At 35.4% G+C, this 12914-nt stretch overlaps 1 protein-coding gene across 1 annotated transcript; it reads left to right on the top strand.

Moving 5' to 3' along the window:
* Positions 1–208: 208 nt before the first annotated feature.
* LOC307165374 (uncharacterized protein) lies at positions 209–5174 on the top strand. The gene is made up of 3 exons (XM_079882955.1): positions 209–441; positions 530–577; positions 4430–5174. Exons 1-3 carry the CDS (start codon positions 396–398, stop codon positions 4951–4953), a joined length of 618 nt encoding a protein of 205 aa, XP_079739081.1. The 5' UTR covers positions 209–395; the 3' UTR covers positions 4954–5174.
* The last annotated feature ends 7740 nt before the right edge of the window (positions 5175–12914 follow it).

Below are 12914 nucleotides of genomic sequence, written 5' to 3'. Positions count from 1 at the left end.
GTTGCAACTTCTCATCCCAGAAACTTTCAACGACTGATAAAAACTGCAGTTTACTGGCAACATTACAGAAATCACCTACTGACACAGAGAGACTAAACATCCATGAATCAAATATACGCAAAGCTGAAGTTTCGAGATGAACTGGCCCTTTCAAGATTTAACAGGAAATCCTCTTTCAAGGAAGAGCATGTGACTTCTGCAAACACACACTAAAATAAAGCTTACAAAAAGTGAGGCTATTCCATTAAACCTACAGTACTGTAGGGCCTCTCACTTTTGATATTCACTTTCAGTTGCCCTACCCATAATTATATAAATATGGAGCAGGGTTACTGACCGAGACACAACAACGCTCCACCAAAGAGACTGAGATTGAGAACCTGCGACTCACTAAAATGTCTACAAAACTACAAGTAAGCCACCAGGGACACGATGAAAGTGGTAAGTGCATTTTAATATAAAGCTTGTTGTTTTTCTAAATATCTGTGTCTGTTTGCACTGCATTAAAGTTCATTTGTTTTATTTGCAGATGAAGACAGTGACATGCCCACTAACGAACATGAACATAGTGGAAATGGTAAGTGTATTCCAATAGTTGTTCTATATATGAAGAGTTCAGATGCAAAAGCCTCTAAGTGCCATCTGAAATTTTCTTCTAGAATGATAATTTTTATCAAGTTTGTATATTTAAGTTCTGTAATTTCACTTAAATGCAATTAATAGGTAATTTTCATTGCCATTAAAGTGAAATTACTGAAAATGATCATTCTAGAAGAAAATTTCAGATGGCAGTTAGAGGCTTTTGCATCTGAACTCTTCATATATTAAGATAAAAACAAAAATAAGAAGGCATTTTAATTGTTTATTAATAAACTAGTGTTTTCTAAATCAGTATCAGCTTCAAACATATCTCCATCTCCGCTTTAAAGGGAAATGCATCTTTCATACGGATTACTTAATCAGACGGTATTTGCTTTCGATTTGAATTTGTTTGTTTAAAAGTGGACATTTCAAACTTTATAAAGGTGTATTTCTGCTGTCTGTGAGGCAAGTATACGCTCCACACTCTGCACAAACACTTGGATATGTGTCAAAATCTTCTTGTCAAATCAATAATCTTGTATTATTATTGTCTAACCTGTATTATGACTGACATTTGACGAATTGCTTTGTTCCTTTTTTGGATAAAAGCGTCTTCTAAATATGTAGCCTAATAATAATAATGTTGATTATTAATATTCTTATTTGTGTTTATAACTATACACTCTAAAAAGAGATGTGTTAAAAAACAACACACAAGATGTGTTGATGGCATTTTGACACATGTTGTGTAGATTTTTAACACACAATGTGTGTTAAAATGTAACACTGGAAACACTCTAAAAAGAGATGTGTTAAAAAACAACACACAAGATGTGTTGATGGCATTTTGACACAATGTGTGTTAAAATGTAACTCTGGATAGAATAGCACTGGGTGGAGGGCAGTTTTTATGAAAAAAAATTATAGGTATATTTTATATGGTATCCCATAAAATGGATCATTTCAATGTCTTTTTCAAATGCTGCTTTCACTTGTTATTAATAACCAGATTGACTTTATTTCTGTCAGACTCTACAGAAGCTCTTATTGAGAATGAACAGGTTTTGGTGTTGACAATTCATTGAATGTTTCATTTAAAGTCACCAGAATCGTGATTAGTGTCAGCTTTATTTGAGCTCTTTACCCTTGACTCTTTAACGTTAGTTTTCTCTGATTGCTGTAAATGTGTATTTAATTTAACACATTTGAAACAGCAGAAATAAACACGAGAAAAATATGCTCCGATGATAATATTATCATCATGAACATGTAAAATTGTTCAGCTGAAGCTCAGAAAGAGTTTAATATTTGAAAGATGAGTGTAATACATAATAGATTAGCATAATGCAATTAGCTTAAAATTAATTAATAAATACACAGTTTGTACAGAATCTTACAGTCTAAGGTATCAAACAGACATCAAGAATCAGCATATGAATCTCAACAATGGTGACAAACAAAAAGCTTCATGCCGCAATGCATGCTGGGTGCCACAATAGTGCAAATCTCATCCATGACTCCCAGCATGCATTGCGGCATGAAGCTTTTTGTTTGTCACCATTGTTGAGATTCATACGCTGATTCTTGATGTCTGTGTTTGACTAAATTCTGCTGCAGATTAAAATTTTCAGAAAACATTTATTTTATTATTCTGCACTGCTGGACAGCATGATGTCGTGTCACAAGATCATTATAACTAACAGCACATAAATAAATTAAATGTGCACCATCCATTTACTCATAAACTTGATCAGATCTGCACTTGTTGATTATCATCAAGAAACATCTGATCATATTTTCACTCCCCATAACAAATGTATTTTATTAAAATACAGTTAAAGCAGCCAGAGAAACACTAAAAGATGAGTAAAGGGTCAAGAGCTCAAACAAAGGAGCCATTAATCACGATTCTGGTGACTTCAAATAAAACATTCAATGAAACATCAAACCTCAGTTAATTCTCAATAAGAGCTTGTCTATGTAGATTCATGATGTCTAAAACATCCAAATGTTCAAACAAACTCTTTATTAAACGTCACTGGACTCCATAAACACAAGTTAACAATACGTTTCAGTTTTCATCCAAACACTCAGTTGTAAAAACACAGGAAGTGACTCTGGCAAATACACACCGACTACAGTCACATGTGACACATATCTGACACAAGTTGTGTAACTATAACACATTAGTGTGTAAAAGGTTTCAACACACTTCTGTGTAAGAGGAATAACACATTAGTTGTGTTAAAGGTAACACAAAATGTGTAGTCCTTATAAACACAGAGATGTGTTAAGAATCGACACAGGTTGTGTGTTAAATTTGACACAACATGTGTTGTCCCTGAGCACACACACTACATGTGTTAAAACTGACACAATATGTGTTAAAATCTACACAACATGTGTTGTCCCTTAGCACACACACTACATGTGTTAAAATCTACACAACATGTGTTGTCCCTGAGCACACACACTACATGTGTTAAAATCTACACAACATGTGTTAAAATCTACACAACATGTGTTGTCCCTGAGCACACACACCACATGTGTTAAAACTGACACAACATGTGTCATTTTTAACATCTCTTTTTACAAGTTGTGTTGTTTTCAACTCATCATTTTGAGCGCCGACACTCACCATCACTGTGAATGGTATGCAGTGTTTGCTATGTTCTCAAACAAACAGGCCAGTGTAAATACAAGTTATTTATATACATATATTTTGTCAGTTGCTACATTTTAATAAAATTCAAAGTGCAAACTCGGTTAACCTTTATGTCTTCATGAACTTTTGTCAAAAGCAGCATTATCAGTTAGGGGTTGAAGCGTGAATAACTGAATAATGTCCAGTACAGTGAGTCTGTCCAGTCATTGAGCTTGAAACATTGTTTTGTACTTTGTGTGCACATGCATTCTGTACTCGACTATTGATTAAACGGTTAATATTGTTGCATCTGGCCCTTTCGCTTTATTTTTTAAAATGACACAATTTGTGTGTTAAAATGACTTACACATTTATTGTGTTAAATTTGACACAACATGTGTTGTCCCTGAGCACACTCACCACATGTGTTAAAACTGACACAACATGTGTCATTTTTAACACATCTCTTTTTAGAGTGTAAACAAGTTCACTTAAGACAGTTACATGTTTATCATAAAATAATTTATCAATGGTTTATTTTTATCTAACCTAACCATTTACAGTTTTGGAAATGTGTTTGTTATATTTCTTTTTTATAGGCCTATGTGAAGTCTTTTTTGCTTATTCTATTATACTGAGCTGAAAAAAACAACAACAAAAAAACATGGACTTTAAAAGATGCAAGTAAATGTGTTTCCTTTTTTAATTCAGTAAATCATTCATTTAGAAAAATAAAGTTTAAACACAATGCAAAGCATCCCGTACCTAAACAGTGGCCTGGTTGAATCCGCCGGCACTGACTGAGGGCGGGCCACAAATCCGTGAGGACAAACCTGTGGGAACAGATTGCGAAAGCGCAGGCATGGTTTACAAATCTGAAAGCATGGATTAGGAACTCGTGAGGACGGTTTATTAATCCGCGGGCACGATTTGTTTAACCGATGGAACAGTTTAAGAATTCGTCAGTACGGTTTATAAACTGAGGGGATGGATTGCAAAACCGTCGCCATGAATTGTTTTGTTTTTTTCTCCCACAGGTGACGTCCCGGGCTTCATAAAAAAACAACTTGTTCTAATGTACAATGTTCTAATGTTCAGGGCAAAATGGAGTACATTTACATAGAAGCTTGTTTCTGTTTTGTTTGTTTTTTTAAATGTGTCTATTTGCCCTGCGTTAAAGCTCATCTGTTTCATTTGCAGATTTAGAATCTGATATACCTTCTACCAAACAGCGGCAGAACAAGGGTGAAATCGATGAGATTACTATAAAAGAGTCAAGAGCACAAGGAACATCAAGTGCTCTCCTAGACATGATTGACACATATGACAGAGAAGCAGATGCCACAGCAGAAGGCGCTTTTGCTGGACAAGGATCATATACAGGGAAGAGAATTCCCAAGTATGGATACAAAGCAGAAGCAGGATATGGACGAGCTCGTGCAGAATACAGTGTATTTGAGGCAGAAGCCAGAGGCCCTAACGCCGGTGTAAATGCTGAAGTCGGTCTGGGTAAAGTTGGAGCAATGGCTAAAGCTGAAGTCTTCGGTGCATCAGCTAAAGCCGGTCCAGCTGCTGTCAAAGTGGGACTTGGATTTGACACGGGTGCATCTGCTGGTTTGGATGGGGTGGAGGTCAAATTCCTGGGAACTGGATTCACAATTGGCCCAAAAATGAGTGTATCTGCTCTGGGTTCAGAAGCGTCTGTTTCATGTTCAGTCATGTAGACGTAACATTTTACTACCAAATCATGAAGACACAAAAAAAAAAAACTTAAACAAAAAGTTGTTTACACTGAAACCAGTTTTAATGCAGAATTTGTAATGTTATTGTAACAAATACACAGAATTATACTTTAACAATATGTAAATACTGTTTTATTTTAGACTTTATAATTCAACAAATGTTGTATTTTCATTTAAGAATAAAAAAATTGTGTTTGGTTATGCATGGGTTTTCTCACTGCTTTTCTCTTCAGTGCTGTCATTCCAAGCTTTTAAGTTAAAATATGTAAGTAAGTCCATTGATGGCAAGTTTGAAGAACCCAAGTGCCGCTTTATTGACATGAAAAGAACTTTAACAAAACATTGAGTTAAAGAACTAAACTTGAACATGGCTTGGCTTGACTGATATGCAGGAAAGGAGAGCAGAGGCCGTTTTTAATGAATGGCTGTTGTTACGACCGCAGCCATAACACAATTGAGGACATCACAACACAGCTCGTTCAATAGGGGACTTATTACATAAAGAATATAAACTATTGTAGAAGGAAAATGAATCGGGGTAAACACAAACATCAAGAGAGCACACAGAACCACCCACCGAACAGATTTAGCCGCTTAGACTTCTTATCCCAAACCTACACGATCCACATGTGCAGGCAATCAGTTCCTAACAAGACAAAGACACAAACAATAACACTGTCACCCCCTAGAGGACAGACAAATCATTACACAAAACAAATAAATCACAAATACATGCACATGTAACCAAGGCCGCATTAATGCACGGGCTTACCTGGGCTGAAGCCCAGGGGCCTCCCAAGTTCAGGGGCCTCCCATGTTCAGGTTCATGATGAGCTGAAAAGGTCATATTGTTTTAACTTGTCAGATTTTGTCGCTGTATGTCGCTAGTCGCTTGTGGACGTTGGTAGTGCTGTCGCTCTAATGTTATTGTTATGGTGCGTTCACACCAAACGCGACTAGAGCGTCTGGCGCGAGTGATTTCAATGTTAAGTCAATGCAAAGACACGTTTACGCGCGTCTAGAGGTCCCGCGGCGCGAGGCAAAAGGCTGCTCAGTGCTGCTGGCAACGCTATAACGTCTCCGCTTTGGGGTGTGTCTGTTGCGAGTGTGTTTAATCTAAGTTTTTTTCAGCACACGGACAGTTAATCATCAGCAATGCACGCGATTATATTTAGAAATAGACAAGCTTTGTTTCAAAATGCACCAAGCAATGATCCTTTCAATTTGATAAACTTTTATAAACCCAGCCAATATAATCACAATGAACACATCCAAAATAAAATCTTTAACATGTAGTATATAACAACTGCAGCCCCGGGGCCTAACATTAGGTTAAGGCGGCTCTGCATGTAACAGATGTCAGTGGAGAAGAGGCTTCACTACACCGAATAAAGCGCTTTTGTGAGGAAACACCTCATCATTTAATGAATCCTGCTCGCTACTCTTCAACATGTTTTACACTAAACAATACTTTTATTGGGAACAATGTGTAGATTTTACTATGATAAAAAGGTTATTTTATAAGGGAAGGCAGAGAAGGGAGTCATTTACGGCATTACCAAAGTATGTAATAGGAAAATTGAGTGATATTGTATTTTGTATAAAGAAAGTAACAAATACCGATGTTTTCTTCCTGTGGCTGTCAGGTTTTATGATGAGATTTGAAGTGTAATGAGTAATGACTATTATAATGTGTGCATATATATGATGCTGATATTATGCATTTTAATGAATAAAAACAAAATTAATCATTTAATTATAAATATTGTGTTGTTTAATTAAAATAAAATATGAAGTGTTGTGTCAACTTCTGTGTCCCTAATGATAATGATATGATGCTTTTTAATGAATGATGGTAAAATAATATATATAATTTTAAATAATTAAATATGTATTACATTACAATTAAGTTTTTATTGTAACCTTAAATGTAGTTTTTTTGCGCCCTGCAATGACAAGTACTTTTAATAGAGATATCCAGGCTTTTTTCCGCACATTCCTCAAACAATGCCATCTGTGCAGTGGTTTATGAGGATGAGTGTGAATAGTTTCTTTAGTTTTTTTAGTTTGAATAGTTTTTTTTTTGTATTATTGAGGTTTTATCCGGTTATATTGTGAGAAATGACAGTATTTTTTTCATTATAGCAGTTTAGCAGTTTAACAGGCTTTTATCATGTATCCTGACTCAAATAATGTGTTTCTAACAGCAAACACTCAGAATAGAGATGATCTGCTGATGACCCTGAATGGCTTGTTGAATGAGTGTTGATAGTCTGAGGCTCATCAATATTAACAGATCTGATGAAAACACTCTTTATTTCATAACAATAGTTCCTGTTTTCACCTCATTTATTATGCTGATGTCTTCAGATCTCCTGTAAATTGACACTTAAAGCTCATTTCATTGGTGTCAGCAGACTGAGGGGATTAGATGATTATGAATATGTACATTTATTTCTGTCTTTATGTTTTCATATGTTTTTCTTGCAGTTTTTTTTAGCACTTTTCTAGATATCTACCGTTATTTTAATGAAGAAAGAGAATAATGTTAGAATTAGAAATAAAGAATTGTGAATTAGCATCAGTTGCTTTACATTAGACAGACAGATTGATATAAATGCTTAAATGTGTAAAACAGTACATGGGGCAAAATCTTTTCAGGCATATTTAAGAGAATACTTATTTGATGATATATTCAAAGACTGGTTTTAAGGATCATAGTTAAACCACAAAATAGTGTAGCCCCAAAATACTTATTCATTGTAAATTTAAATCTTTATACTTTCATTCACTGTAAAAAATTTCTAACCCTCCCAAATCAAAAATTTCAAGTGACCGATAACATCTAAATTTTTCAATTGGCCCAAGTGAAATTCTGCACATTATAAAATTAAATTTACAGATTTTCACTTGGGCCAATTGAAAAATTTAGATGTTATCGGTCAATTGAAATTTTTGATTTGGGAGGGTTAGAAATTTTTTACAGTGTTCAAACAAGTAGGTAATACCGCAATAAGTTTTTAATAATTTCAAATATAATCAAATTTAGTATGATCACTTATTCTTTTATATATTTCAGTGTTGTTTCATTTATATCCAATATATCTCTAAGTTGAATGAGGATAAAACATTATTTCACCCATATTTTAACATTTTACATTTTGTTATTTGAGTTATTTCTGTTTCAAAGTTATTTGAAACATTACAGTTTTTCACAATTGCTACGACACAAATGCATCACAGTGTCAAATGTGTTTTAGCGAGTGAGAATGTGTTTAGAGGTTTGTAAAAAGAGTGCAGGAGATTTGCAAACAGCGTTTAATGGCCTTAACTTGTTTAAGGTTTTGCAGAAAGAGTGATTTATTCAACAAATTGGTTTAGGTTATTGATAATTTAATTCTCTTAGAACTTAGCAATTGTGAAAACCTGTAAAATAGACACTTTACTTGCATTTAATGGGTTTTCTGTTTATAAAAAAAAAAAAAAAACGATTTAAAAATTAAATGAGATATAAACACCAAAACTTGACATCAGGTCTTTGACCCTATTAAAACAAACTCAGTAACTGATTTATTTTAGATTTTGGCAGATCAGCTCCTCACACCAAAGGGTACCATAATTGAAGCCCCTCCCATGTATAATCACATTATCTGTGAAGCTCCTCCCACATCAGTCACATAACCAGTGAAGCTACTCCCACATCAGTCACAGTGAAGCTCCTCCCACTGTAATTCTCCAATAAATGCTGTAAATTCCCATCAGCTACAAGTGAAGACGAGCATCAGAGCATCAGGAAGAGCTGAAATCTGCAAAGACTGAGTTTATTAAAGAGGACAGTGAGAACATGAGTGATCCAGAACCCTGCAGAATGAAACACACTGAAGATCCTGAAGAACAAAGAGGTTGGTGTTTATTCTTCATTCATTCATGATGCTGAAGAACATTCATGTTAGAAACATTCAAGCACTTCAATCACATTTAGATAATCTCAGGATCTGTGAGAGTTTTATTTACTTAATGTCAGAGATTTCTCAATATAGTTTATAACATTGACTTTTTTATCTGTTTGAATGTATGTAAGTGTAAGAAACTGTAAACAACAAAATATATCAAGTAAATTAATTGTAATTAATTGTCAAGTAATCAAGTGAATTTTCTGGAAGAATGGCTCACAGTGTTGCAAATTAAACATAATTTAAGAAAAATTCATTGATAATTACTGATAAAGTTGTTTTTCTCATGAACTAGAGAAATTATACATAGATTCTTCTCAAAATAACTTTGGTAACATGGTTGATGATTATGACCAACACGCTACATTTTCTGTAAAAACTGAGGGTGCTGTTATGCTTTTTCAATGCAAAGGGAGATTTTATTCACTTAGATTTATTAACAGAATTCACTTTCCAAGAAACTGTTCGTTTGGACTACAACGCTTTTTCTTTAAAGTCATAATGTTACTCATGTAAATAATCTCTGCCCACAGAATATGGCAAAAAATAGGACAAGGCCTCTTTATCTGCGCTAGAGACGATTAAGAGTGTTGTCGCTGTAACGACTGGGCTATGAATCATTCGTTCGTTTGCACACACAAACGTCCATTGTATGTAACTCAGAATTGTATCTGACCTTCCTGTATGCAGGCATGTCTGGTTAGTTTTGTTTTATTCTATAGGTGTAATTTGAGACTGTGTGTAACTTCGAATCTTAAGTGTATTTCTAAAAGAATGATCCCCCTAACCTAACTGGATCACATCCTGTATCCCTACCTCTTGCTAGGTCATAAAAGTTTGCGACCCAAACTGAATTTTAAGGGAACCACAACTCTCACTTGAATTGTTGTAAAGAAAGATAAATAAACCCTGCAATCTTATATTTTCTATATGTATAACCACTTAAAGGTGCAATGTGTGATATTTCTGAGGATCTATTGACAGAAATGCAATATAAGATCCATAACTATGTTTTCAGTGGTGTATAAAGACCTTAATGAACCGTTATGTTTTTATTACCTTAGAATGAGTCATTTATATCTACATAACCGCGGCCACCCCTTCTATGAAGGTCGACATATTGTGACGTCATGTTTCTACCGTAGCCGACAGCGAACAAACAACGCTACAGAGCGCGTTTCGTCACTAACTTGAATGAGAAGCAGCAGAAAAAGACGCAGCAGAATACTCAGGTTGTCCCTGACTCTGCAAACGTGGAGAAAAACATGCTGTCTGAACGACGCCTCGAATATCGTAACGTTAGCTATTTCCCCTTACCTAGCTGCTTTGATGCTCTTATACTAATTAGCATGGAAACAAGTTATGGTAAAGTCAGTGAATAAAAGACTAACACAATGATAAACAAGTAAAAATAACAATCGCAATAACATGTGGTTTTACTGAATAATTAAGTAAATATAATATAATTTAATATAAAATATAATATAGAGAAACCTCATTGCTTGACTTGCTACTCTCTGCTGACACATCTTCCGATCCTACGTCGGCCACTGTAGCTTCTCATTCAAGTTTGCAATTTGAAGGAAAGGCCGTGAGTTATTGACCGGTTGCAATTCGCCACTAGATGCCGCTAAAAATCACACACTGCACCTTTAAGAAATGTATAAACATGGATTTGATTTTCCCCATGTCATAGTAGCCGGTACTATCGTTTTCGCCGTCTTTCTTTTCTTTTCTTTACTTTTCTTTTCTTTTCTTTTCTTTTCTTTTCTTTTCTTTTCTTTAATCTTTGTCTTTATTTTCATCTTCGGACATTTCCTACGTTCAGTGAAGTGAACGACCGGCAACTTTAACTTTAAGTAGAACCTTTAAACTTACCGCGAGTCGGCTCGCCCCGGAAGCAACGAGAGGGACATTCTAAAATGCTTAACGTGAAAAACGCTTAACGTAGCTTACTGTACTAAGACAGTGATATTAAAAGACCAAACTCAGTACACAACATATTTATATACCATACTATGTATAAAAATTCAATTCGTTCAATTTCTGGGCTCATCTGATTTTTTATACATAGTATGGTAAATATGATGTGTACTGAGTTTGGTCATTTAATATCACTGTCTTAGTACAGTAAGCCACATTAAGCGTTTTCTTATAACGGTTTTCTAAGGGAGAAAAATGCTTAACATGTAATTAAACGTATTGCGTTAAATTTCTGGGCTCATCTGATATTTTATACATAGTATGGTATATAATTATGATGTGTACTGAGTTTGGTCATTTATAATCGCTGTCTTAGTACAGTAAGCCACGTTAAGCGTTTTCACGTTAAGCGTTTTAGAATGTCCCAACGAGGGAACACGCCAAGCTCCTAGTGACCAACACACGCGCCTTCTTGACACAGCAACACAAGAGACTGTATATATGCTTATCGAGTTTTTAAATACATTTAAGATTGTCTGCCCTATTTAGGGTGATGCGATTCCTTGGTGTCTCTAAAAAGGGTTACTTTCTTAGTATTTCTTTGCCATACTGTGAACATTCTGTGATCTATCTCCCTTACTCTCTCTCTCTCTTACACTTTGGCTCATTATTTTACTCTGTATTTTACCAATAATTTGCCTCTTCTAGCCTAACTGACATTACAGTATTGATGTAGTGTTTACTGGAGCTTTTTATTTTTAGAAATTATCCATGATTCTGTGATCGATTAGAGCAAATTTAGCCAAATATCGCAGGGGTAGGACATTTCCTGAACATGCCATAAGCGATGCTAATCACAACACAGTGGCCAACTGACCAATCACAGCACATTTCATGTTTCAGAGGATCCTAGGTTGATTTTACTCCTCACCATCCTTTAAGGGGGACGTTTTCCCCCACTCTATCTATATTCTGCAACAATAAAACATAGACCATTAAAAATGTCATGGCAGTAGGTCTGAGCAACTCTTCATTTAGATCTCACTACTGATTTGCACCAGCATTGCTGACGATGACCTCATTAATGTTGCACAATTGAAATGTAAGATGATAACGCATAAGAAAGATAACGCAGCCTCTGTTGTTATTGATTCAACCGGAAGTAAAAAAAATTCTCTCTTTAAATTGTTTTGATGTACTGAAAATGCAATTAACTTTTTTTTTTTCTTATGTCAGACCTGATGGAAGAGAGTGAGGAGAGTGAAGAACTGAGTGAAGTGGAGGAGGAGAGTGAAGAACTGAGTGAAGTGGAGGAGGAACATCATGTCCAACCTGGAGAAAAACCTTTGAATTGCTCAAAGACTAAAAATAAATTTTTAAAGAAAAGAGCCAAGAAATCTACAACCTGCACTCAGTGTGGAAAGAGTTTCACACGCAAACAAAGTCTTAAGCATCACCTGAGAATCCACACCAGAGAGCTGTTCACATGTGATCAGTGTGGAAAGAGTTTCACAACCAAACAGCGTCTTGATGTTCATATGAGAATCCACACTGGAGAGAAGCCACATATGTGTGTTCAGTGCGGAAATGGTTTCAAATCAAAACAAAATCTTGTTGTTCACATGAGAGTTCATACTGGAGAGAAGCCGTTCACATGTGATCAATGTGAGAAGAGTTTCAAAATAAAAAAAAATCTTAACATACACAAGAGGATCCACACTGGAGAGAAACCATACGCATGTGATCAGTGTGGGAAGTGTTTCAGTCAATCAGGATCCCTTAAGAAACACATGAGAATCCACACTGGAGAAAAGCCACATATGTGTGTTCAGTGTGGAAACAGTTTCAATTTTAAACCTAATCTTGAGCGTCACATGAGGATCCACACCGGAGAGAAGCCGTTCACATGTGATCAATGCGGCAAAACATTTGTTAGTGCATCAGAGCTGAAGAGACACCTGACAGTTCACACGAAGGAGAAGCCACATTCATGTTCTGTGTGTGGAAAGAGTTTTTCACTGCTGAGTAATTTACATACACATCAGAAAATACACACTGGTGTGAGAG

This window comes from Squalius cephalus (genome assembly GCF_949319135.1).
Source record: "Squalius cephalus genome assembly, chromosome: 1".
Classification (NCBI taxonomy): domain Eukaryota; kingdom Metazoa; phylum Chordata; class Actinopteri; order Cypriniformes; family Leuciscidae; genus Squalius; species Squalius cephalus.
Note: the sequence above shows the minus strand (reverse complement) of the source record. Positions and strands in the feature narration are given on the sequence as shown.

Coding starts and splice junctions, on each gene's coding strand:
- LOC307165374 (XM_079882955.1), top strand. CDS start 396: ATGTCTACAAAACTACAAGTAAGCCACCAGGGACACGATGAAAGTG. Junction 442..529: donor CCAGGGACACGATGAAAGTG/GTAAGTGCATTT, acceptor TTTTATTTGCAG/ATGAAGACAGTGACATGCCC. Junction 578..4,429: donor ACATGAACATAGTGGAAATG/GTAAGTGTATTC, acceptor TTTCATTTGCAG/ATTTAGAATCTGATATACCT.